This window comes from Cavia porcellus, unplaced genomic scaffold (genome assembly GCF_034190915.1).
Source record: "Cavia porcellus strain 051 isolate PalLab524CR breed Dunkin Hartley unplaced genomic scaffold, mCavPor4.1 scaffold_30, whole genome shotgun sequence".
In the NCBI taxonomy this organism is placed as follows: domain Eukaryota; kingdom Metazoa; phylum Chordata; class Mammalia; order Rodentia; family Caviidae; genus Cavia; species Cavia porcellus.
Genome location: NW_026947513.1, coordinates 32733481 through 32760441, shown reverse-complemented (window position 1 = coordinate 32760441; position 26961 = coordinate 32733481). Strand labels below are relative to the sequence as shown.

General features: G+C 42.9%; 1 protein-coding gene across 3 annotated transcripts in view; it reads right to left on the bottom strand.

The window, feature by feature from the left end:
• Positions 1–26961, bottom strand: part of Arl9 (ADP ribosylation factor like GTPase 9) — an 83966-nt gene that overhangs the window by 23282 nt on the left and 33723 nt on the right. For all 3 annotated transcript variants that reach the window (XM_063240507.1, XM_063240508.1, XM_063240506.1), the window contains 4 exons: positions 15685–15718; positions 10313–10378; positions 5216–5344; positions 4341–4478 (listed from right to left, as the gene is read on the bottom strand). In XM_063240507.1, the coding sequence (XP_063096577.1) occupies positions 4341–4478; positions 5216–5344; positions 10313–10378; positions 15685–15718 (367 nt within the window). The remainder of the gene's footprint in view (positions 1–4340; positions 4479–5215; positions 5345–10312; positions 10379–15684; positions 15719–26961) is intronic.

Here is a 26961-nt window from a genome sequence, read left to right as displayed (position 1 = left end):
TTGTTGGAAGGACGGTCAGAAAGACTTCCCTACATTTTGCTAACCCTTGCTGCCATGCAAACTCCTTGTTTTACTTCTGGTTTCTGGATCAACATGAAGTAGCTGTACTTCCACCTCTTCTTCCTCTTTTAGATGCCAAGTGTTAAACACCTGAACACAGCTGCCCCTGCTCCCTCGCTCTCTTCTCTCAGCTAAACGTGCCATGTCTCTGCATTATTTCTCATGGTTCCCATAAGCCCTAACATCTCGTTATCTCCTTCTGAGCAATCATGAGTTTATCATCAGCTCTTAAAGTGTAATTTCTATACCACAGCATAAAACCATTGTGTTTAAAGCAGCACAGAGTCTCACCATCCCAAGTATAGCAGTACCGATAGACCTGTGTACAACTGGCACTCCACATATTCCACCAATGCAACCTAGCGTGAAATTAGTTTCTCCAACAACTACATCGGCCTTAACTCCCACAGGAAGACATCATCTAGAGCTGTCTTTTTTTCCCCTTAGTATTAAAATAAGATTTATTTAAAAGCATTAAAAATATAATTCCTTTATGAAAGGGAAAAAAATAACCCTGCTGCCTTCACCACCCCCAATGCATAACAAGATCCAGAGCAGAGCTTGATAATGTTTGGACCTAGGATGACCAGGATGTTTGAACCACACAGGCTTTTTTAGAAAGGTTTATTTTTTTTTTTGGTGGTGGGGAGAATAGAAAAGGACCTTCTGTATGCAAAGGCAGGGGTCTATCGTGAGCTACACCCTAGTTCTTGGAGTCCTCTGTAACACTCTAAATTTCAGGGTCCACCTCATTCACTGAGTCAGATCTGTGGATGGAGGCCAGATCTTATTTTAAAAACATGCTCCCAGAGATTATTTTTATAGTAAAAACCAAGATGTGACCTTGTATGATTATATCGTATGGGAAAGCCAGGCATAGTGGTGCATGCCTATAATCCCAGCATTTGGGAGGCTGATGCAGAAGAATTGATGTGAGTTCAGGGCCTACCTGGGTACAAAGTGAGTGCAAGATCAATCTGATCTGCATAGTGAAACCCTATCTCAAAAAGACAAAAAATAAAATAATTTGGAAAGGGAAGCCATGGGCCAAGAGGAGAAATAGGAAGCCAATTTGCCCTTCCCATGAGCCAGCAGTAACTGTGAGTTGGGAGGAGAAACAAGAAGCGCCCTTCCCATGAGCCAGCAGCAGTCATGGGCTGGGAGGAAGAACAGAAAGCCAATTCACCCTTCCTATGAGCCAGCCAGTGCACAGACCAGGAGGCAAAAAGAGCTGCCACCCACTCTCACCCCCTTTCAACACAGACTGAGTGGATAGCAACTGAGGTATAAAAACAACTTAAATTTGTATTATTTGATTGATTTTACAGGTCTAAAACTGATAGTCTGAGCATCTATTTAGAGGATAACAGTATGCAATATAGCAACTATGGAGGATTTCCTTCTGTCTTGTTTTGAAATCCAATAATGTTCTCACTGTCTTGTTTTGCTCCATTTTATTGTTTTGTTTTATTCAATGTTTCATTTTGACTGGTTTTATTCTGTTCTGCTTTGGTTGATTTTATTATGTTTGATGGTATGGGCAGCTATTCTGAAGATAACAAGAGGCACTTATTGTAGCCATTGTTCATTTCCTATTATCCTGTTTTGAAGTCCTGTATCACTTTCACTGTTTTGTTTTGATCAGCTTTATTCTGTTTTGTTTGGTTTTATTCTCTTTAAAATAAAATTTTAAAAAATAATAATTTGGAAATTCTAGTCAATGTCATAATGGTCTATAAGGTAATCTAAACCTGCTGATGTGCTTAACAGACACTTAAATATTCTTTTTTCTTACCTTGAAGTTATTTTTTCCATCAGGTGCATTAAATGTTGATGGAAACAAACAAAAGAAGTCCCAAGTTCAAGAGTGATGTCCACCCGGTCCCAGACGCATTTCAGTGGGTTTCCCTCACATCCAGCAAGCACGGCAGGGTTCACCAAGAGTCCCCTTGCAACCATCATGCCATCTGTCCCATAACTTGCCACACATTTTCTGTTTTTTTAAATCTTATGATGTCTCCATTAACAATCACAGATAAGGACATGTTTCCTTTAGTATTCTAATGGCATCATTCTGGACTGGCTGATGTCTTCCTTCAGCAGTTCTTCCATGGCCTGTAATCCAGTTAACTCTTGCTGCTTCAGACTGTTGACAAAAGTTTACAGTTCTTTGTAAGGTCATCATGGACCTTATTTTAATAGGAACTGAAAATCTGGGGTTTTCCACTTGATTTCTTACTTGTTTCACTGTACCTCAAACAAAGTTTGGCCTGTTTATTAAGCAAGTCCATAACCTTCCATGATCAGCCACCTCTGCGAGCAACCACAGTTCATGCCTATTCCATTCGCATAAGGACACAGTTTGTGAGCAGCATCAGATAAAAGTCTTGCATCATTAGCAGCAAACTGCACAATCAATGGGCAATCACCTTGGTTAGTGGTAGTAAATTCACTGTCTCTGGCTTTTATGGATCTGATAAAATCAGTGGCTATAACTCAGATCACAGCAGTATCTTCTCCTTAAGTGTTTCAAAAGCCAACTGTGAATACCAAACCATCGGGTACAGACCTTTAGCAACTGCCCAGAATGAAACATTTCTATTGGGTTTTTTTATCCTTTCTTGATATTTTATGATTTATATGGAGTCAGTCTTCGTGAATACAGATTTGTTTTAAATCCATTACCTCCTTTTCGATATAGATTTGGTCTTTTGCTTGTAAATGCATGCTGTTATATATAGTAGGGACTCAAAACTTTTCACTGTACACGTATTATATATTCTTCTAAAATCTCCTAGTGTAAATGCCAGGCATGATCAAGTCTGTGACAGGAGACAGCAGACAGCACTGGTTTGGTGGCCTTGTCTTCCTCGGCGCTAGGCCCCTCCACCTGCCACCTACGGTACCCACAAGTCTGGGACTGGGCAGTCTTGGGTGCTCTAAGCAGTCTTATATTTTGTTTCCTGGGGTTTTTTGTTTGTTTGTTTGTTGTTTGGAGACAAGTCTCACTATGTAGCACAGGTTGATCTCAAACTCCTGCCTCAGTCTCCCAAGTGCTGGCACAACAGTTGGGCGCCACCACATCCTGACTCTAAACTGTCTTTTAAAGACAAGGAGAAATTCAATTTTAAAGGAAAAGGAAAGAGTGGGCCCTCAAAGGGGCCAGTGCAGAACACAGGATACACTGAAACTGTGGAGGAGACAGGCAACTCTGCTGAGGGCCAGACCTCATTCAAACGATGAACCAAATGCACCCACAAATCTCCCTAAGCATAAACACAGTGACCGATATTCTAAATAGGTATCAATCACCTTGGAGAAGCCAGGAAGAGCCACCGACCCACCTCCTCCAGGCGAAGGCCCTGTTCTGTTTCATGCTCACTCGCTGCGTGACTCGCTTCCCCACTTGATCCCCATTTAATCCATTTTACCTGAACAATTATACTCATGATCTTATTGGTTGACCATAGTTTTGTCCCACCTTATGCTCATCTTGTGATTTCCCTTTTTCCCCACCTTGGGGCTGCCTCACATCGTGGTTTTATTCTATAAATATCCAAGAAAAGACAGGGTCCTCGGCAACCCACCTGGGACCCCTTATGTTATCTCTCTTGGACAGAAGCTTTCTTTCCTCAATAAACACATTCTTCTCTTTAAAGAAAAAGAATTTTAATAAAAGCAAAAGGAAAAATCATCTACAGAGTCAGAAACATAAGAAAATATTAAGGTCTATATCTTGTCGAACCTGTGACGTACATTTGAAGATTTCTTTTTATGTTTGTTTTATTTTTGGAGTGCTGGAGGATTAAAGCCAGGACCTCATGCGTGCTGACCAAGCCCTCTCACCACTCAGAGATTTCCCTTTAGTAGGGTGACACTGGTAAGGTTCAGCGTGAATCTTAGCTTCACCAAAATTTGAATCAAATGTAAATTTTTTTGGCATATCTTTTTGAGATAGGGTCTCATTACACAGTTCAGGCTGGCATTCAGCTCACTTTGTAGCCCAGGCTGGTTTTGAATTTGCAGCAATCCTCCTGCCTCAACCTCCTGAAGTGCTGGGATTACAGGTATGTGCCATAACACCCAGCTTCAAATGTAATTATTGATAATGATTTTCTGATCACCTACAATTGCTACAAATATTTAACTTTCTTACTAGATACTTTGGGACACAGGCAGACTTAAGGTCATGAAATTGTGTATACTAAAATGAGACAAATGATACTGGGACATTAAACCAAATTAGATTAGGATTTCTAGAGATTCTGAAGATACTCTACCCGTTTTGCAGATGCTGTTTTCTGAATCTGTTGGGCTGGGCCAGCCTCTGAATCCTTTTGGAGGGCTGGTTAAACAGTGCAGGATGAGGAATCTTCCAAATCACAGACTCTCTTCCACAGCTGTAGTAATACTGATCCCTGAATGTTGTAGAAGAGAAAAAAAGGGAGTGAGACAACATAAAGTCAAATCACTGTGTTTTCCAGCATTGACTCCCAGGCCTGGAAAAGCAAGAGGGACTTTACATGCTCCTCTCAGAGCTGTTTTTCACATGGGGAGAAATGAATTGGTTTAGCAATAGGTACCGCTAATCAGGTCTTCAGCTGGCTTCTGTTGCCTTATGCTAAACCTAAAGTAGGCCAAAAGATAAATTGATGATAGGAGAAACGTTGCTGCTTTTAAAACCAAATATTTTATCATCTACACAAATAATTCAAAAATTGTTTACTACTGTATTTTTAGATAATAGGATGAATTTACATCAATACCTTTCTCTGTCTTCAAGCTGAGGTATAGAAGTAAATTTAATCATAAGGTGAAGATTTCTCTTTTTTTGAGAAGATTGTATTTGGGATTAATAATAATCCTAATAATAATAATAATAATAATGTTCTTATTATCCCTGCCCTTCATTCTGGGGTTAAGACCAGTTACAGTGAACAAACCAGCAATGGAGATAAAATGGAATTAAAAAATTAAAAGTCACAGTTCATAGTAACAAGCCCATGGTAAATTTAAAATTCATCCAAGTTTCATGCATAAGTTAGTTTATTCATTAACAGTATTATATACAGTACAAATGTTTGGAAATATCTTAAATCTCAGCAGTAGGATAATTTACCCTCTTCTAAAGCTGGCCTGAGACACCGACACTGACCTGTTAGGCATGTAGTGGTGGGAGACCTTCTTGGGCTGAGCAAGGCTGCTAAGTCTCTTTGTAGGGAGAGCAGTCAAAGCTCTGTCAGAAACAGGGCAAATAGGGTCTTGATTTCCCCAAAACAGTCTTCTGTTTAAAAATGTAAAAATAAAGTAGTCAAAAACATGCTGCTAATGAATATTTTAGAAATTGCTCTTATAGTTTCTATATAGATTTTACTCCAAGAACTATATCAAAGGCATTAGACAGAGATTAACTAAAAACCAAAAAAAAAAAAAAAAACCCAGAAAGAAAGAGATAAACTATGTTGGGTGTTAAAACAGAACTGAAAGGGGCTGGGGATTTAGCTCAGCGGCATAAGCACCTGCCTTGCAAGCAGGCGGTTGTGAGTTCGATCCCCGGTAACAATAAAAATAAAAAAGACAAAAAAAACCCAAAAAAAAACCAGAACTGAAATAAGACTTTTACCTACTATCTTAAAACATAATCACATACAAACCTGTTAAGAGATAAGACCTTTGTATTTCTACCATGATGAAATTAACACTATGATGCTTTGGGGGTTTTGTTTGTTTGTTTTTTGTTATTTTAAAGATAAAACAGAATAAAACCAATCAAAACAAACCACTGTAAGAAATACAGGACTTCAAAACATTACAAAATCAATAATAGTTACCATAATGCCTTTTGATGTCTTCAAAATAGCTGCAGTTAACTTCAGACATAGTAAAGATCAAACAGAACAAAATAGAATAGAAACAAAACAATGAATGCAATAAAGGATTTCAAAACAAACCAATAGCAAATCCAAAATTGCTACCATAATATATCTTACTATCTTTGAGATAGCTGCTCCTGCCATCGAATTTAACATAAACAAAATGAAAGAGAATAAAACCCAACCCAATAGAACAATGGAAATGATATAGGACTTTAAAACAAGACCATAGGGAATCAACAATGGCTGCAGCACTCAGGAGGTCCTCCATAGATGTCATACTGCGTACCACTATCCTCTGAACCTATGGTCAGACCACTGGCCCTAGACCTGCAGTGTTAGTGAAACACCAAAGCACCACAGGCATCCAATTGCATTCCATCTCAGTAGTTATCATCACAGCCTGTTTCTCTCCAGAGAAGCCAGTCACTGGGCAGGAGGTGGGTACTTCTTGTTTGCCGGCTTGTGCACCAAGAAGGGGCTAGGATCCGGCTGTTCCCAGCCCAGCAGCGGCCCACGCATGGTGCTGGTTCCCAGACTGGGCTTGCTTGCTGGTGTGGCCTTGTTGTCTCTCCCCAGTCCACGAATGGACTTGTTTTTGTTTTTTGAGACAGGGTCTCAACATACAGTTCAGACTGTCACTATGTAACCAGGCTGGCCTCCTCAGTGATCCTCCTGCCTCAGCCTCAAGGGCTGGGATCCCAGGTGTGCATCACCAGGCTTTGGCAACACTGCAATTTAGAGTCAGCTTGGCACTAGATGGGCCAAGCGTGTGCACTGTGCTCTCTGTTCAGGTGAAGCCCTGTCCAGGTGTCAGGAAGTAAGACAGGAACAGAGTGGGTGGTTTCCCCCTTGGGCCACTTGTGCACAGCTAGCTGCCGGCCTCAGGTCATCTGGTTTCAACAGTCTTGGGAAACATAAATGACTGCTGTGCTAAGCAGAAGGGAGAAAGTGGCACAGGAGTAACCTGGGAAGGCTTCCTGGAGGAGGTGGAAGGCAGAGGCTCCTGGCAGTGTGGCTTGGTCCAGGGAATGAGGAGAAACTAAAATCATCAAGACTCAGGCAGATCATTTAGGTGGAGAGCAAAATCATATTGGGCCAGCAGCAGTCCTGGGCCAGAAGGACAATCAAGAAGCCAACTCTTGCCCTCCAGTAAGCCAGCTGGCGGGGCAGGCTGGGAAACAAGAACCCCCTCCCCAGCCAAGCAACCAGCTGATGTGGAGAATCCAAGTCTGAGCTGATAGCAACTACCGTACAAAACAGTTGTATACTTGTACTGTTTGACTTTGCAGGCCTGAAGCTGGTAGTTTGAGCACCTGTTTAGAGAATAACAGTATACAATGTAGCAACTATGGGGGATTTCCTTCTGTCTTGTTGTGAAACCCAATACAGTTCTCACTGTTTTGTTTTGCTCCATTTTATTGTTTTGTTTTATTCCCTTTAAAATAAAATAAAGAGAGAAAGAGACTCACACTGTGAACTGTGACATTCTGTAACACTGCTGGACTCAATAAAGAGGGGGAAAGGCCTGGGGATGCCTGACACACTTGGCCGAATTTTCTAACGACATGAGCTCATTCCCTTCAAGGACTCAGGTTTTCCCTTTGTCTCCAAATTTCTCTGTATTTTAGATAAATCTTTCTCTGTTCTGCCAGTCAGTGCTAGAAGTACAGTAATCCTCCCCACTCCTTCCGTCCTGCTGGCTCCATTTCCCACGTGGTTCGCCTGTGCCCCCTTCCCTGACCTTATCGGGGATCCCTGTCCCAACCCACTCGTGGCAGCGCACTGAGGCGCCACCGAGCTGACCTGATGGTGCTGGGGGCTCTAGAATAAAGCTCCAGCTCCTCCAGCTCCTCCAGCTCCACACTGAGAGGAGCCAAGGCCTGCAGAGCGCAACGCAAAGCAGGATGCCAAGTTCTGGGCACATTGGAGAGATGCCCCCTTTTAGGCGTCCAGAATGGAATGGAAAGGAACGGACAGTGTGGGCGATGGATAACAGGGTCACATCCCAGTCTTGGCTCCTACGAGCTGGTTAGACTTGGGTAAGTTACTTAACTTTTCTAAGTGTAACTATTTTATAGTCTTTTTTTTTTTTTTGGAAGCAGGGTTTCGCTATGCAGTTCAGGCAGGGCTTGAATCCGCAATTAATTTTCTGCCTCAGCCTCCTGGGTGCTGGGATTACAGGCGGGTACCATCAAACCCAGCCTCTTAGTACAATTTCTTAATCAATTCATTCCCTCAATTTTTCTGTTGGTTTCAAATGGGAGTGGGGCAAGAGTTTTCCAAAACTTGACAGTCAAGGCAATATTTATTATATATGTTTTATCAATATAAAGCTTTCATAAATTAAATGTACATTTTCCTATTTATGAAAAGGAGAGAATTTAATGTATGCTGTATTTTTAATGTTTAAAAACAACTTTTAAACAGCTTAGTTTTTAGATTATAGCATTTTAGATATAACATTAATATAAAAGTCTATTGATTTCTTATATACCAAAATAAGTCATTGGAATTTGAAATTAAAAATTAAATAAATTTTACACTCATGTTGACAAAATTAAATGTATGTATACTCTAAAAAAATATGTACAGATTTGTATGAGTAAATTTGTAAAACCCTGTTGAAAAGAATCAAAGAAGCTCTACACAATAGCTATGCCACTTTTAAGGACAGTCAATATTAAGATATCAGTTCCTCCCGGTCTGGTTTATAGATTCAACACAATCCTCCCCCAAAATCAAGGCACTTTATGGATACTGACAAACTAATTCTAAAGTTTATGCGCAAAGACAAAAGGCCCTGAATAGTCAACATAAAGAAGAACAAAGTCAGAAAAGCAACACTACTTCTTTATGGTTTTTTTGTTTTTGTTTTGCTTTATTTTGTTTTGGGTAGCAGGGTCATGAGTCTTCATGACCTTGTGCTTGCCAAGCAGGCGCTTACACCACTGAATTAAATCCCCAGCCCCTAACACTACTTCTATAAAAAGCTACCATGATCACAACAACATGGGGCTTGTTAAAGAATAAACAAAGAGAATATAGGTCCTGGAAATCAAATCACAGACATAGTTCAAGGACTGAAAGAAATCCAACTGAGAAAGGATAGCCTTTTCAACAAATGGTGCTGCAACAACTGGATATTTACAGAGAGATGGGGGTGGGGGGGTGGAGAAGAGAAAGGAGAACAGAAAGAAAAAAAAGGAACCTAAGCATACTTTTCACAAAATCTAATTTGAAATGCATGTGGTCTTAAATGCAAAATGAAAAACTATAAAACTTCTACGAATTTTATAAAAAACCCAGGTGGCCTTGGATTTAGCAGTGAGTTTACAGATTAATTACCAAAAGCACCATCAATTAAAGGAAAAAACCCAATAATTTTGATTATTTAAGATTAAACCTTGTGAAAGACACTGACTACTAAGAGAATAAAAATACAAGCCTCAGACTGGGAAAGAGTATTTGCAAAACATATATCTAATAAAGACATGATACCCAATCTATACAAAGAATTCTTAAAACTCAACAATATGAGCCAGCTGTAGTGATACACACCTGTACCCCTAGCACTGGGGAGGCTTAGGCAGGAGGATCACCATGAGTTTGAGACCAGGCTGGGCTACATAATGAGTTCAAGGCCAGCCTGAGCTACATAGCAAGACCCTGTCTGGAACAAACAAACAAAAACAATAAAACCTCAATAATAACAAAAGAAGCAATCCAATTTAAAAAGGACAAAAGATCTGGACATATTCCTCATCAAAAAAATATATACCAGTAAAGGTATAAAATATGTTCAACATCATGTCATTTGGGAATTACAAATTAAAACAGTGAGATACAAACTACATATCCACTAGAATGAATGAAATCCAAAACACTGATGACACCAAATGACAAGCCTGTGGAAGACCAGGAATGCTCATTGGCTGTCGGTGAGAATGCAAAGTGGTACCAACCCCTTGGCCGGTGTGGCGCAAGCAGCAAAGGTAGCCCCGCACAGTGAACACAGGAGTCTCAGAGAGTAGAGAGCTGCACCCTACAGTAGAGGGCAGCCCACTTTGCTGCTCTTTAGGATCATCCTGGAGCTGCACCCAGGCCAATTAAATCAGAGTTTCCAGGGATGAGATCCACGCATCAGTCAATATTAAATCCCAGGTGATCCTAATATGCAGATTTGGGAGCCACTGCCAAAGTCAGCCTGTGTGTGTCAGGTGAGACCACGTTGGCTCAGTTTCCTGTAGAACGGGGGTCATAGATCCACCTGAGATGCAGGGTTAATGGGTAGAATACACGGTAGGTAAAAATAATACTCATCTACTTGACATAAGGAACATAATAACAGCAAACAAGACCTTATCATATTTCCTTACCTATCTGGAGTTCCCCATTGTCTTTTAGGCCTAGAAAGATCTTGCATTCTCTTTCTAGAAAAAAAACTAACAAATACCAGCTGATTAATTCAAAGGGAATGCTCAAGAAATAGAGTTACATTAGATGACTCCCACTCAAACAAATCCCGTGGAGGGGTGCTATATCTGAGGTGATGTAAAGTACCCAAAAACACTGTGAAAGGCTCAAAGTACCCCCAAAACACTGTGATCTCGAGGTTCCACTAACAAAGGACAATAAATGTACAGTGGAAACAGTGGGCCTTTGGGGGGAACTCAGCTAGCATCTCAAATTAATTATAGACACCTTAGTGGCATTGGATAGAGAAAAGATTATTCAAATAATTTTCAGACAGAATGGCTTTGCCAGAACCATGAAATAGGCAAAATATATTTTTGGTGCCACTCCATCCACTTTGGGCCCTAATCTGGACCCTTGAACCTTTCCAGGTTTTATCTACTTACTTTTTATGAGTGCATTGATGAGAACCAAACTCAAGGCCTTGAGCATGCTAGGCAAGTGCTTTACCACTGAGCTCCACTCCAGCCCTTCCCAGCTGATCCGAACCCACTCGTGCTGGAAATACTAGTGTTTTCCAAGTGCCCCCTCTACGTTCTTAGCCTCCTTTGCGTTGTCTGGAGTCATGTAACTTGTGGTGTCTAACTTAGCAGAAGTGTCGGGTATCACTTCCAGAGCAAAGCACTTAAGAGCAAGGCTGCCTTCTCCACCTCTCTCCTTCCCTGCTGCAGAGACCCTGGAAGCCACGTACTCTAGGTAACGGGGCCACAGGGGGAAAAGGACACAGCTCACCCTGGACTGCAGCATGCAGGAGAGACAAGTTTCACTGTGTTAAGAAGAATGTGAGAGTTTTGGGTTCTGTTTGCTACCGCAGCACTGCCTAGTCATTGCAGACCCCTACACCTTCTGTATCACCGCAGCTCACATACAATTTACATGCTTGGTGGGAGTTTGGAGTTTGAAGGGCCCAATAATAACAATCTTTGTTGCCCACCTCAGTTTGGAGCCAACTGAAAAATAAGCACAGGAGTTGGACGAATAGAATGAAAATACTGTGGTCTCTATCATTGGTAGATTTATATTAAAAGGAGTGATTTGGATCCCTGACATCCCTGAATTGAACTTGCGCCCCAGGCTGCTGACTCCCTCCCATAGTGCTGTGTGACAGGGAGCAGATCACGGACATTGCTCCCTGGAGACAGATAGAGGCCAAGGAGAGAGGTCTGAGCGGGCCAGTGCTCCACCCCAAACCCACACCTGAGAAGTTTAATTAAGGGATGACACAAGAGGCCGGGTGAACTCAGGAGGCGGGCACCTTGATGGAGGGGCACGGGGAATCATCTCCCTAACACTCGTGTCCACTCTTCCATAGGCTCCAGACTCTCCACTTGAGAACAAGCTGTGGCCCCTGACATGGCACAAACATGGAAACCCGTGTAGAGAAATGCACTCCCATTTAACCGGTGACGGGGATGACGATGCATAATGCATGCACCATTGTTGCCCCAATTGACGTGTTTTGAAATTTTGTTTCTTTTTCTCTTTAAAATAAATTGGATTTCGAAAAATAAAAATAAACCGTGATGAACACACTGTTAAGCTCCAGTCAAAAGTGTGCGGAGGTGACAGAGGTTCCTAGGCAGCAACTCCCAGGGCTGCACGTTCTCAAAACCCAGCCATTCTCCATCCTGAAGAACAAGCTAAAATCTCTCACTGCATTGTCTGTTTCCAGGTCACTCTGTGTTAATGAACTTGTGCCGCCCTCAGCCTCTTCTTTCTTCTCTCCCTCCTCCCCTCTCCTCCCCCCTCTCTCCCCCCTCTCTCCCCCCTCCTCCCCCCTCCTCCTGGCTTGAACTTTCCAAAGTCCTGCCTCAGCCTCCCAGTGTCCTGGGGTTATGGGTGTGCAGTGAGCCCTTGGCTTTCCATTATGACTTTCACAGCCTTACAGCCTTATCTTAGCTGTGGTATGGAAACTGTATAAACCTCTATGTTCATAACCAGGCCATAATACTCACAGTGGACAGCCTCCCAGAGGCCATCGAGACAAATCTCAAGGACATGGAATTGGTGTGACAATTCTTCTCATTATCCCATGGCCAACCTTGGTGAGCCAGGATTTTATGTATTTATTTATGGTATTGGGTGGGTTTTATTATTTTAAATGATGTACCACTTTATTATAATGAGACATGACACTTGAATATCTTTATGGGATACATTATGATAATTTGATGACTGTCTACAATATGTAATTATCAAATCCGGACAATAAACATTTTCATCCCTTAAAATGTTAATGGGGAGGGGGGGACCACAAATCAAACTAAGGCCCTGGCGCTTGCCAGACAGGCACTGTGCTACTGAGCTATATTTCTGGTCCCAAATGTTAGCCATTTTTATATGTTGGGAATTTTGTGCTCTTTTAATCAGGCTGCTTTAATAATTAACTGTACTGTGCTATAGAAAGAACAAATTCCTCCTTCCTGTGCTTCTGGGGCTCCTAACGCCAGTTTTTTTTTTTTTTTTCTTTTCTCTCTCTTTTTTTTTTTTTTTTTTTTTTGTACTGGGAATCAAACTCTTGACCTTGTGCTTGCCAGGGAAGCGCTTATACCACTGAGCTAAATCTACCAATTTTTTTTTTACCCTCGAAATGTCACTTAACTCTGAGCTTTAGTTCACTGAATAAATATTCATTCAGCATTTACTATAAACTAGGTAGGTTCTAGGGCTTGATGTACTTTGATGAAAAAACAGAACAACAACCCTTGCTCTCAATTTAGGATAGAAAGATACTAGATGAAAGAAGATAAATACAGAACATACTAGACAGTGAAGACCCAGAAGAAAAATAAAGCAAGTAAGGAAAATAAGGAGAGTCTCAAGTAAGGAGAGGAAAATACAGAGATGTTACTGATCAGGCTGCATTTGAACAAGAGTAACTCCACAGATTTTTCAGAGAATAATCATTCCATTTCAACATTCAGTTCAAAGGCCCCAGGGCACAGCCTGTGTAGGTGTTTAAAAAACAACAGGAGACCAGGTGGAAATAATCACATGAGAATGACTGGACCACTGCCCAGTGCTGTGTGCCTGGCAGTGCTAACCATGGAGCAGGTACTCAGTAAACATTAGTTTCCTTTTCCTTTCCACCCGCTGTACCTTGTATTTAGGAAATGCTGACTAAATCAAAGTGGAATTTGTTTAAAATATAAGCTTAGGGCCAGGGATTTAGCTCAGCAGCATAAGTGCCTGCCTGGCAAGCACGGGGTCATGAGTTCAATTCCCGGTACCAACAGAACAAAAACAAAAACAAATATAAGTTTAGCTAAGTGTTGTACAAGACAAAATCACGGATCAATAAATCTAGTAAAATGATACTTTTAAGATAGTGTATTTTATTGCTAGATCAAACAGAGGTTAGGGAGTAGTAAAATAGTACCCCCACCCCAAGCTGCTCAGGTCCTGTCTCCCCAACACCTCCACCTCTGACAGGCCTGCCTTGCCTACTGCCATTAGCCTGTCAGCAGCTGGTCCTTCAGAATTTTGCTGCTTTATTTAAGCTTTCCCAGACTGAAGTTCCCATGTCCTTTGGGGTCTCTGTGAGTCTAGAACCTTCAGAAAATGTCAGAACGTCAAATGGAACCCTACACGTCACCACAAAGAGGTTATCAAGGCTGTCCAGAAAGCCACACTTGTTTCTGAATTATATCAGCTCAGTATGTTACCTCACACCAGTAACAAACTGATTAAAATTTAAACGTTGGCCAGGTGGGGTGACATACACCTGTAATCCCAGCTATTTGGGAGGCTGAAGCAGGAGGATCAAATATTCAAACCCAGACTGGGGCTACATAGTGAGTTAAAGGCCAGCCTGAAATACAGAGTGAGAGCTTGTCTCAAAAATAAATAAATACAAAATAAAAACTACCTGGCATGCTGGACATATACCTATAGTCCCAGTATTCTGGAAAACTGAGACAGAAGGATCACAAGTTTGGGCCAAATCTGGGAAATTTAGCAACTGAATGAGATCCTGTCTCAAAAAGCTCTGGGATCAACCCCAGTTACAAAATAAATAAATAAATCAAACTATTTTACTGCCTGAGTAGGAAAATCAGCTCATCCAGGAGCCACTATTTACTTAAAGTAGTGCAGAATTTTGAGGGATACTTACTAATATTCAATAAATGTTAGGTATATCAGCTCTGCTACTCAGCTACCATACAACTTTGGGAGAGCAACGTAATATATCTGAATTTCATTTTATCTAGTAAATTCTAGTTGGGCTGGAGAGTTAGCTCAGCGCATAAGTGCCTGCCTTGCAAGTGTGTGGTCGTGAGTTCAATCCCTGGTACCGATAAAAAAAGAAAACGACAAAAAGAAGTGCTTATTACTTAGTAAATTCTAGTTGATATATCTGCCTTATTTTACTTCTCAGGATTTTGTGAGCAAGTTTTTATTTTAATTGCAAAGCATTACACAAAAATAAGATACTATGTAGCATTTACTGCCTGAAAGAGAAAAAAAGTAAAAGCCTAATACATAGAAAACACATAATAAGTCTAAATAATAAACATAATTATAAGCCAGGCATGGTGGCACACACTTGTTATATCAGGACTCAGGGAGAGACTGAGGCAGGAGGATCACTGTGACTTCAGGGCTAGCATAGGCCACACAGTAAGTTCAAGACCAACCTGAACTACATACTAATTCCCTGTCTCAAAAAAAACAAATAACAAAAAAGGCACCTATAAACCATAATTATAAGTGGGTTAAATAATGACAAACAGATAAAAATGACTATTTTAACCCACTTGTTTAAAAAGTAGGTAAAAGCAAAATCTGCTGTTTTCAGTGATTCTGTTTCCTCTTCTAACCCATCTTGGCACACCCAGGGCCAGAGTGTATTTTCAGGAGGCAGCTCCTCTGGTACTATGTACACAGATGCACATTTTTTTCCTTTCTTTCACTGGCTACTGTACTTCAGTCAGAGACAAGGAGGACTGAGTTCACTAACCTGGAACTTAATGAAGTCTGACATGAGAGTGTCCATGCAGATTCCTAAGTCCCAAAAGGCTCAGGTGTGTATGAAGCAAAACTACTACAGTACCCAGCAAACAAGACAAGTGTTCTCCTAAACCTCAGTCTCCTCCTTTCTCTCTATCTTCCTTCTTTCCTCATAGGAGTTGTAATTAGAAAAGGGCCCACGACAAAGGAAAAGCACAGAATCTCCTTCTCAAAACCCCCCAGGAAGGTGCAATCCCTCTGAAAGCCCCGGAGTCTGGCTCAGCTGGCTGCCAGTGAGAGACTGTTACAACAGCCACAGTCTTACCATCTTCTCACGAACTGGGAGCAATCGGGGTCAGCTACAAGAAAATAAAAGCAAAAATTAGATTCAACAAGCATCAATGTCACGAAAAAGAGAGTACCTCAAATCAAAAGGGAAAGGGACTTGGGGAAATAGCTGAGTCAAGTATGCACCAAACTAAATCACAGGTAAATCAAGGAGTTGAACATTCTTTTAAAAAGTAAGTTAGCGGGGGAAAAAAGCATCTAATTGATCACTGAATTTTAATTGTCTAAATTAAAGGTGGTGAAAGACAGAATAATATAAATAGATTAAACTATTTGAAATTTAAAATGTCTGTGTCAAAAATGAAAACTTTATAGAGAAAATAAAAATTTAGAGAGATATCAGGCAGTAAATATGATAAGGACATACTAATATTTAAGAGTATAAATGTATAAACTCACAAGAAAATGCTAAAATAGATGATAAAAATAGACAAGAAATAGAAACAATTCATCTATTAAGACACGTGATGCACTAATAAACATAATAAAATATTCCAGCTTGCTTACAATTAAAACAATGCAAATAAAAAACTAGATATTTTAAACTGTCAAATTAGCAAAATTTCTTTGCAAAAGCAATGAGGTTGAGGGGTTAGCTAAAATGAGTACTCTTTGTACTGCTATTAAAAGTTTACTCAGGTATTATTAGTATATTTTAGATATACATAATAAGCACATTTATCATAGAGAATTTGTACCTGTATATGATATAACTTATTTTTTCCCATTCCCTTACTCTCCTTTCTATCTTTCTTATCCTCCCCATAAAAGTTTAAATTATTAAACTCTGTGAAAAATAATTTGAAAGTATGAGTCAGCAATTATATATATATATATAGTTGTTTATTTTGAGACAGGATTTCACTATACAGTTCAGGCTGGCCTTGAGCTCACTTTGTGGCCCAATCTGGCCTCAAACTCAGTGATCCTCCTGCCTCAGCCTCCCAAATGCTGAGATTAAAAGTGCACGCCACCATGCCCAGCCTATATTTCTTCATCCAATTCAATTTCTAGAAAGGGGCTCTAGGGAAGTAATTCCAAGTATGGGCAAAGATTGATGCACAAAAAATGTTCAGTGTGGTCTCTTTTCACAGTGGGAAATGGGTTAAACTAGGACTATCCAAACCAAAGAAATGGTTAAGCAAGTGAAAATTCAAGTTTAGAAGGATTTTGTTTTTAAAGTGGGACGCTGTGAGAAGGGTGAGGCCTGGGTATCCGAGGTCTTATCCAAGGACCTCCTGACCGTGGTTGCACACAGAATCTCCTCTTGGGAGTTTGCAGTCACATCTGAGAGTTCTAAATTAACACCTCCTGCCCTCTGCAGTGCTTTGGGTAAAGGGAAGTGGGTCAAAACTGGCATCAGAAAGACAGTGATCCACTCATTTGACTGAGTCCTCGCTGCCCTTGTGGGCTGCAGACGGGAGGTGACAGGAAGGTCTGAGCGAGGTCACGAAAGCAGCGCCCATGCATCTGACGGGTGGTGGGTGGTGGCTGGGATTCGGTGCTGAAGCTTCTGGGGTTCAGCAGTCTTGTAAACAGCAGTCTCCAGCCTTTTTGGCACCAAGGACCATAAAAGGGCAGAGTGGAGGGGTGACGATTTTTTAAATTGTGTTTTTGATGTGTAATAATTAAATCCCTTATCTCGGCCTCAGCTCCGCCCCACTTCGTCCGTCGTTGATTCTTGGATCACCCTGTTTTTCACTGGAAGGTTCTCCAAGCAGCGCAACCTTGATTCCCCTGAACAGTCCGCAGTGATGCTCTGCTCCTCCGAGAACCCTGCTCCACCGCGATGCAGGAGGGGAGGCAGAGCCGGCAGCGACCCAGCGATGGGCAGCTGCGCACAGGAGGCCTGGCTGCTCCCCCAGCCTCTCGCTGCTGAGCGGCAGAGCTGAGCCCCCGCCTGTGGCTGGGCCCCTGGCTGCAGAAAACACCACCAGACCACTCTCAACCCTCTTTGCACCTGGTCCAGTGTGCAAGCACCTAGCAAGGGTGGTGAGAAACGCATGGGTAAGACGAGGTGTGCAGCCTCCGACCCAGCGGGAAACGTTCGTTTGTTTGTTGTGTTTTGAGGCAGGGTCTCACTATGTAGCTCAGACTGGCCTTAAACTCACTGTGTAGCCCAGGCAGCCTTGAACTCATGGCAATTTTCTTGCCTTAGCCTCCTGAGTAATGGGCTTACAGATGTGCACCCAACGCCTGGTGAGAAACAGTTTTTTAAATGTACATACAACTGAACTTTTAAGCTCAGTATTTTCTATTGTTTTACTTTTTTGTTTGTTTTACTTTTTAAGGATAAACTGAGTCAAGAAGTGGGCAAGTGGCCTATGAAAATATCACCACACTGTCCTCCATAAAAGTGGCAGCATTTGCTGTATGGATCTTTCATGTATTCTCAGTGCTGGCTTTCAGCTTTCATCCTGAGGTCAGAGCAGCTATAATGTCAATCCTAACAGCGCAGCTAAAAGTATGATAATGCTGTGAATAATGTTCTTTCTTGACACAAGGTCTCCCACAGATGGCATTTCCGCTGTGGACTCACTAACCGGAAGGAAAGAATCACCATATTAGCTGCTTACAAACTTGTCTGCAATTGGGATCACCCAGAATCTTTAAGAAACTCCTGGTGATTACACAATCTCTAGAAGAGGGATGCGGGTGAGGTATTCTTTTTTTTTTTTTTTTTTTTTTAACATATTTTTTAAAAATTTTATTTAAAGGAGGAAAAAAACCAAAACAGTATAAGGGTACAAGTAATACAGAATTTCAAAAAAAAACAGTAAGAAGTCACTAGTTAATAGATTACATATTGTCCTCTTAGAAATAGTTGTTCAAGTTACAGGATTAAAGCATACAAAGTGGACATTGAAACAGTGAGACTGCAAACAGTTTGGTGTGGTATTCTTTGAAGTAGACCAATATGGGGTGTTTAACTGCTCAGACCCTGGGCTGTAGACTCTATTGCCGGGCGCCAAACCTGGTCTCTTGCTCACTCTGGGCTCAGTGAGCTCAGGTTAAACACACATACAGTACAATAGGATGAGTGTATGTTTAAAATGCATGATCCAAGGAGGGAGACAGAAAGACAGTAGGAGAGCCCAGTTTGGGCAACTTAGGGAGAGCCTTCTAAAATATGAAAAAAGGAAGAAAAGGAAAGGAAAGGAGAGGAAAGAAGGATCGGGAGGAGAGGGAGGGCAGGAAGAGGGTGCTGGGATCCTGCTGGGTATAAGGGCCCCATGTGCCATTCCCCAGCACTAGGAAAGTATCTGTATAAATGTGTAAGACTTGATGGGAAGGAGAACACAATTTTCTTACTTTCCTCTTTCAAAGTTTACTTTTGATACATGTTTCATGAAACCTAGAAAAATAAGGAAATTTTCAATAGCATACCATAAATGGCTGCATATAAGGCAAGATTTAAAAAAACTTTTTCAAAAGAGGTTACCTTATATGCAAGTTTAACAAGAACTCCTCATAACACACTTTTTCCTTACTTATTTTACCAATAAAAACTAATCAAGGAATATATATTGGCTTGAAACAACTGGAATAAATTCAAGTAAGGGATAATTACAGAGTTCTGCCTGCCAAAACCAGCATTTAAAAGGGGAAGGGAAGGGATGAAGAATTTAAAATGGATTTAGTAATTATTGTTGGAAACATGATCTTAAGATCATTGGCTGTTGCTCAAAACAATTTCTAAATATTATATTTGCAAAGCAAGAGCACATGACACAGAAAAGAACATAATGACCATCAAGATAATTACAGCAGAGGACGAATGTTTTCTGTAGACTCAGATGGGATCTGATGGCTCACCCCTCCCTCCACCCCTGTGTCCCGAGACAGCATCAGGGCCCTGTTTTACTCCCAGTAAAATAATGGAACTGGGTGTGGTGACACACACGAATGATATCAGCACTCTGGGAAGGCTGAGGTGGGGGACTGCAAGTTCGAGTCCTGCCTGAGCAATTTAGTGATTTAGCAAGACTCTGTCTCAAAATAAAAAATTTTAAAAGGGCTGGGGATGTATCTCAACGTGAAGGCCTTAGGTTCAATCCCCATTACTGAAAGGGAAACAAACGAACAAAAAAGAATGAGACATAAGCTAAGTATGGTGGTGAACACCTGTAATTCCAGCACTCTGGAGGCTGAGGCAGGAGGATCACAGAGAGTTTGAGGCCAGTCTGGGCTACACAGTGAATTCAAGGCCAGTGCGAATTACAGAGCGAGGCCCTGTCTCAAAAATAAAATAAAATTTTAAAAAACGTGAGACGACTGTGCGATTATGGTTGGGCTGAGTGTCCACACCCTTGCCTGAACCCTATGAACTTCGGTCTATTCCTATCTGTATTATCAGTTCTCTTAGTGTGCAGTCATCTTGGGAAAGGTCTGCTTTGATCTTCTACCCTGTGCCCTGCAGTGGACACGGCTGGACCGTGGTCTTGGTAACCCTGACTAGTGCAGGAGCCCTCAGCACTCTTGACCAGCGTGCCCTGCGGCCTGACACCTACAGGGGCCTGCTCTGCCCCAGCTCTGTGCGTCCTCACTCACTTTACCCCTCGGTCACCCCTGTACCTCCAGCAGGCTCCTTGGTACAAGGACAGGGAAGCAGGGAATGGTGGGGAAGAGACAGGTGTGGGGTCTGACCTCGAGGTAACCCCTATTCCTCTGCATATGACCTCTGAAGAGTCACTTTAACAGCTCTGTGCCTCAGTTTCCTCAACTAACACGAGGACACCAGTAGTACTTACTTCAGTCAATTGTCTCACAGATCAAACAAGGCTGAGTGAAATGTTTAGGGTACTCCATGAACACAGGCTCCCTTGAGCTCAGTGACTCCACGGTGGCTCCGGAAGTACTGGGGAGTGCTCACCGGGTGACGTTCACACTGGCTTTGTCTTTTCATTTGAAACTTTGGCATGGAGAAAGGTAGAGAGACCCATAAAGCTCAACTTTCAGGGAGAAAGAAAGACAAGAAGAAGCAAAGTGTTTCAGGCAGTGGTAAGGGCTTTGATGGAAGGAAAGAGGGTCCCTCTAGGGGGAATATTGAGGTTTGAGAAGAGTCCTGTGGAGGAAATGACACTTGAACTGTGAAAAGAAAGACAAGAAATGCCATATATATCACGATTTAGGAGGAGCGGCCAGTGCAAATGCCCTGTGGTAAGCTCAGACAGGAGGCACCGGGGCTGGGTGGCTGGAGGGAACCGGGAAGGAAAGCAAGACTCCTGGTTGATTCGGATCACCACTGCCCCTGGACGAGTTCTGTTTTTATTCTAAGAGCAACAGGGAGAAGCCACCAGAGGACCTGGAGCAGGAGGATTTCGAGCACACCTTCCTCTAAGAGGCCACGGGGCCTCTCAGTTGTGTCTCACTTCAGGGTTTGGTTCTGCTCTGCAGCGCCTGGGCCCTCGGCCCGCTGTGCTTTCTGGGCCAAGCGTGCTGAGCCCCGCGGGGACTGCTGCCCCCTGCTGGAGACCGAGGATGCCGCAGTCGGGAATGTAGCTAAAGCCGCAACGCGGAGCAGAGCGCGAGGAACCAGCGTGGGGGACAGACAGGGCGCGGCTGCCGAAGAAGAAAGGCCATCCGGCTGCAGGACGGGTGCGACCACCCCAACCAACACCGGGCCTGGCTGCGACAATGCGCCAGGCTGCCCGTGGGACCGCTGCTGCTGTCCACTCCTGGACACAGCTCCCCCTACCGGGGTTGAACCTGGCGCCCTCCCACTGAGCCCCAGCCCAAGCCCGTTTTTTATTTTTAATTCTGAGTCAGGGTCTTGCTAAGTCTCTAAATTGCCAGGGCAAGGCTGGATTTTAAGATCTTCCTGCCTCAACCCCCAGAGTGCTGGGTTATAGCCACAAGCCACGGTAGACCCGGGATGCCTCAGTCCAGTTGTTGCCTAGCTCAAGGTCATTCTGGAGAGAGGAGATGGGGAGGGATCTGCTTGGGGTGAGACAGAAGGGGCACCTGGAGCAAGGCCCTTTCATCTCAACAGCGCTCCTAACCTGGTGCTCACACTGGTGCTCACAATGGCTACGGCTGAATTAATTTTATTCGGACGCAGGCTACACGGTGCCCGCTCTCACCCCCTAGGCCTGTACTCTCCTCACTTTTTGTGCCTTTATTATTTTTGTTGTTGTTGTTCCAGGAATCGAACTCAGGACCTCGCACTTACCAGGCAGGCAGCCCACTGTGCCGGTGGGTTTTATCCTGGGCTGTTCCTTTACTCCCAGATCTACATTTCATGTTAACTTTCGGGCTGGGGATTTAGCTCAGCGGCATAAGCGTCTGCCTTGATATCACCTGTGTGGAGATGGCTCAGGTGCTTGGAGAGCCCCGGAAAAGGCTGGGTTTAGAACTCACACCACCATCAGGATAAACATCAAAGAAATCAGAGATTTACGCTTTTTAAAAAATGATGGGGGCTGGGGATTTAGCTCAGCAGCATACGCACCTGCCTTACAAGCAGGCGATCGTGAGTTCGATCCCTGGTACGGATAAAAATGAAAAAGACAAAAAAAAAATGATATAAAGTACAAGGGTTAAAACCTTTATAACCTGGATGTAAAAATGACTCTCCTAAAGAATCCGTATAAAAGCCAGAAACTGTGGTGGAAAAATCTTACCACGAAAATGTTTTTGTGATGCAAAATAAATAAACATAACCAAAGACAAAGAGCCAAACAACTACAAAAATCATGCCATACATCTCCAAGCCAAAAGACAAATCTCCCTATAAATAAAAAACAAAACCACAGTACCAAACTATCAGGCACAGAACATGAACTACATATAAAAAGATATTTAATATCACACCTATCATAAGATAAATGCAGGTTAAAACTCAGTAAGATAGCTTTTTCCTCTAGCAGATTTTCAAACATCAAAAGTTGGACCTATTCCACAGTGGTGAAGCTGCGGGGACAGGCACAATGTATGACAGTGGACACAAAATGAATTGCTGTGCACGGGCTGCAGTTTAACTCAGTCAAAATCACAAAGTCCCAGCCACCTCCCTCCTGAGAATTCCCTGGACACAGGTGCCGTGTGCGCACGGCATAACATCTATACATGGACAGCACGGCTTGTTGGTGACCACAGGTCCCTGGAGCAACTCAGGAGAGGGTGAATAAAGGAACACAGGGGAGCCCCACATATGCCCATTGGGAAGATGTGCTGTCCAGGGAAAGTGGTCAGTGCAGGTCTTCACCTGTGAGTGAGAAGGAGGAGCATCACACGGCACAGTTCTGTTTTAGGGTGTGCATGTGTCACTAGGGAGCGAACCAGGGCCTTGCACCTGCTAAGTGAGTGCTCCACACTGACCTGCACCCTCCTCCCTGAGTAAAAACTTGAATGAGTGAGGACTTTAGATGTATTTTTTTTCTTAGCCTATTTTAAAAAGACTGCATCCTTGCCATCTAACTCAGGACAATGAAGTGACTGTCTTGTAGGCTGCTCCAGTCTGCCTTCCTCTGGATGCTGCAAATCTGCTATTGTTATGGATGTGTCTGGCCTTGCAGGCCACAGGACAGTCCTTCTTAGTTGGGATCCACATCTTAGCCATCTACAGCTCCAGGCCTAGGTGCTGCACATAGCAAGTGCTCAATGAAGTTAGCGGTCACAGCAATGGTTAGGGGCCAACAGTTTTAGACTGACAGAACAGTGACATCTGCTGTGCACCTTAAAAACAGTCTGCACACAGCCTGAACATCCGAAGCATCCTTGCACCCCAAGAGAAACAAAAGGGGCCTTTGCTCAGTAAATGTCAGTGGCATGGAGGACTAAACTGTGCCTCCTGTTTATACAACTTTATGTAATGGTTATAATTACACTTATCACTTATCAAGCCTTACCAAGGGAATATAAAGACTTATCTGAACTAACAAGAGAGGCTAAAAGGCAAATTGAGAGGGCAGGAAGCTTTAAAATACTGTTTTATTATTATTATTATTATTATTATTATTATTATTTTGGTATCAGGAGTTGAACTCACAACCTCATGCTTGCCAGGCAGGTGCCATAAAATACTATTTTCTAAAGCAGGAGCTGGAGGCCAGGGATTTAGCACAGTGGCACAAGTGCCTGCCTGGGAAGTGTGAGGTCATGAGTTTGACTCCCAGCACCAAAAATAAATGCATAAATACATAAATAAATAAAGCAGGGTCTGCCAGGGATTTAGCTTAGCAGCATAAGCATCTGTCTCACAAGGAGGCGTGAGCTTGATCCCCAGTACCAAAAAAAAAAAAAAAAAAAAAAAGCAGGGTCTGACAAGTTTGTTGAGTCTCATTTCATGCTGCCTCAGGGAGAAGAAATCCTCTGATATGTGGGTTTTCCCCCCTTCAGTACTAGGGACTGAACGCAGGGCTTTCACACTGAAGTATGTACTCAGTCCTTTTATTTTTTTACTTTTTATTTAAAGACGGGGTCTGGCTAAGTCACTAAGTTGCTACAGGTGGGCCTAAATTTACAGTCCTCCTGCCTCAGCTTCTCAGTGTGCTGGGATCACAGTTTGCCCACTTTTTATTTGTTTATTTATTTATTTGGTACCGGGGATGAAACTCATGACCTCGCACTTGCCAGGCAGGCACTTACGATGCTGAGCTAAACCCCTAGCCTATCCACTTTTTAAATACATGAGTTGAGACCCGAGGGACAGGAGTGGACAGTGAGACAGAGGATCCCCAGAAAACCGCAAGTGCAGGCAGAGGCAGCAGCAGGGCAGACAGGACTGGGCACTGGAGGGGCAGAGGCTGCAGCCTGGCACACAGTGGGCGAGAGTGGGAGGCACCGAGGCTGGGAGCCTGGCGCGCTCTGGAGACTTCAACAGGTTTGAATTGAGCTGCCATATGCGGTGTCACACGCCTGTAATCCCAGTATCTAGGAGGCTGAGGCAGGAGGGTCACTATGCGTTTGAGGTCTGCCTGGATAACACAGTGAGTGCAAGGCCAGTCTTGAGTTACACAGCAAGACCCTAAGTAAGTAAGTAAGTAAATAAATAAATAAATAATTGTGTGATCTTACTACAGTTTTTTAAAAATATCTACTCTGGTCAGAGTAGCGAAACAACCTCGGGAAGAAGAACCTGTAAATCATAAACCACCATGTGAGGGCGGGGGTTGACACGGGAAGTCAATGAATTCCGGAAATGCCCTGGATAGAAGCTTTCATTGAGTGTGTTTGAGGGTGAGGAAAGAGGGTCAGGGAAGAACAGTGGACTTCCTTTATCTTGAACAACTGGGTGCCACTTTTTTAGATGGGGAAACTGAGGGAAGAACAAGATGAGGAGGAAAATCAAGACTTTAGTCACAACATCTATTGCATTTGAAATGCTTTGGAGTTGTCAGAGATGGAGATTTCCACTTGGAGAATGGAGCACAGACACAAACTCAGGAGGAAGCGGCACAGAACAAAGTCCAGCCACAAGGAGGGCCATGAACACTGAGGGAGAAGGTGTGAACAAAGGGACAAACTAAAGCCCCAGCACTCAGACGCCCTCAGGACCTCGGGGAAGTCTCAGAGAATGGGCTGAAGAGCAGCAGCCACTCAGAGACTGGACAGCCCAGAGCTTATGGTATCACAGTCCCAGGAAAGGAGGTGTTCTTGGAATACGCAGTAATGTGATACTACCAAGATGTCAAACAAGGTAATCCTAATGCTCCTACTCCTGAGGCTAACAGCTGCTGAGCACATACCATACACCACACCTGTAAGGTCCTGGCCTTGGAATCTTCTTAACAACTCCAACCACAGATAGAAAAGGTCTCACTGCACTTGGTGACACAACGGTCAAATGAAGAGATTCTTCTACTCAGGAGGCTGAGGCAGGGGGTCACAACTCACCCTGCACAACTCAGCGAGATCCTGTCTCAAAATAAAAAATATTAAAAGGACTGAGGATGTGGCCCAGGAGTAGCATGCTTGCCCCAGGTGCACAAGGCTCTTGGTTCCACCCCAGCATAGAAAAAGAAAAGGAGGAGGAGGAGAAAATGAACTGGATGTGCTGATACATGCCTGTAATCCCAGCACTAGGAAGCTGAGGCAGGAGGATTGTCATGAGTTCGAGGCCACCCTAAGCTACATAGTGAGGCCCTGTCTCAAAAAACAACAACAAAAAGAAAATAACAGAAAGAGAGAAAGGAACAAAGGAAGCTGGAAAAAGGAAGGGAAAAAACATTCTTCACTCAACAATATTCATGAGAGGTTAATAAAAACAGAGATACATAATACATCAGATAAGTGTTTTAAGAAAAATGAACAGGTCTGACAGTGTTCTTTTTGGTATAAGGAGGTGACAAACACTCAAAGGAAGTATGTTGGCAGAAGACAAAACAAGTGACATGATCCTGAGGTAGCAGCAATGTGTTGCAGCTGGACAGCAGAAACTCTAGGGACAGTGGTAAGGCATAAGGTCAGGGCCATGTCAAACAAAGCTGGAGCTCAGGTTAGAAAGGGGCCAGAGCAGCAGGAGCCTTGCAGACCTGCGAAGGACGCTAGGGTAAGGGTCAGCCAGGGCTATCGCAGTGGACTCAACAAGAAACAGCAGTGGCTTACAGAGATGATGGTGTCTGAGAGGTTAATAAACAGCCACAGTCTCAATACGGTTCACAGTGACGATGTGCTAAGGGTGTAGAGGCAGGAGAAAATAGGTGTCAGAGTTTTAGATGCATTAAATTCTATGTGCCTGACATTCAAACAGGAGTGCTACATAGGCAATGGGTTAGAAATCTCTGGAGTTCAGGGGAAAAGTTAAGGCTAGAGATAATTTGGAAAGTTACCAGCATATAATTAAGGCCATGGAATGGATGATATCACCCAGAGAATGAGAAAAGTTCTAGAAGGTCTAAGAAGGTTCTTTCATCAGTCTCCTCAAGCTAAAGAAGGAGCCACAGGGGGCACTATGCCAGGCATGATCCACAGGTAAGACACCAGAGGAACTGGCAGCCACGAAAACAAAGACTTTTTAGAAGGACTAAGTGTGTTAACTGAGTATGATTAGGTCAAAGAACTAACCTTTGAATCTGCACAGGCAGAGGTTATTGTGACCTCACTAAGAGCAGTTTTCAGCTAAGACAAGGAATGAAAAACAAGCCAAGATTTAGGTGGGTCTCCAAAGAATAACAAAGGAGGACATGGGGATGACTATAGACAACTATCGTGAGAAATTTTTCCTTTAGAAAGAAAGCCCCTCCAAATCGCCCCCTACACACAAAAAAAGAAAGCCCAGCATGGTGACCCACACCTGTAATCCCATCACTCA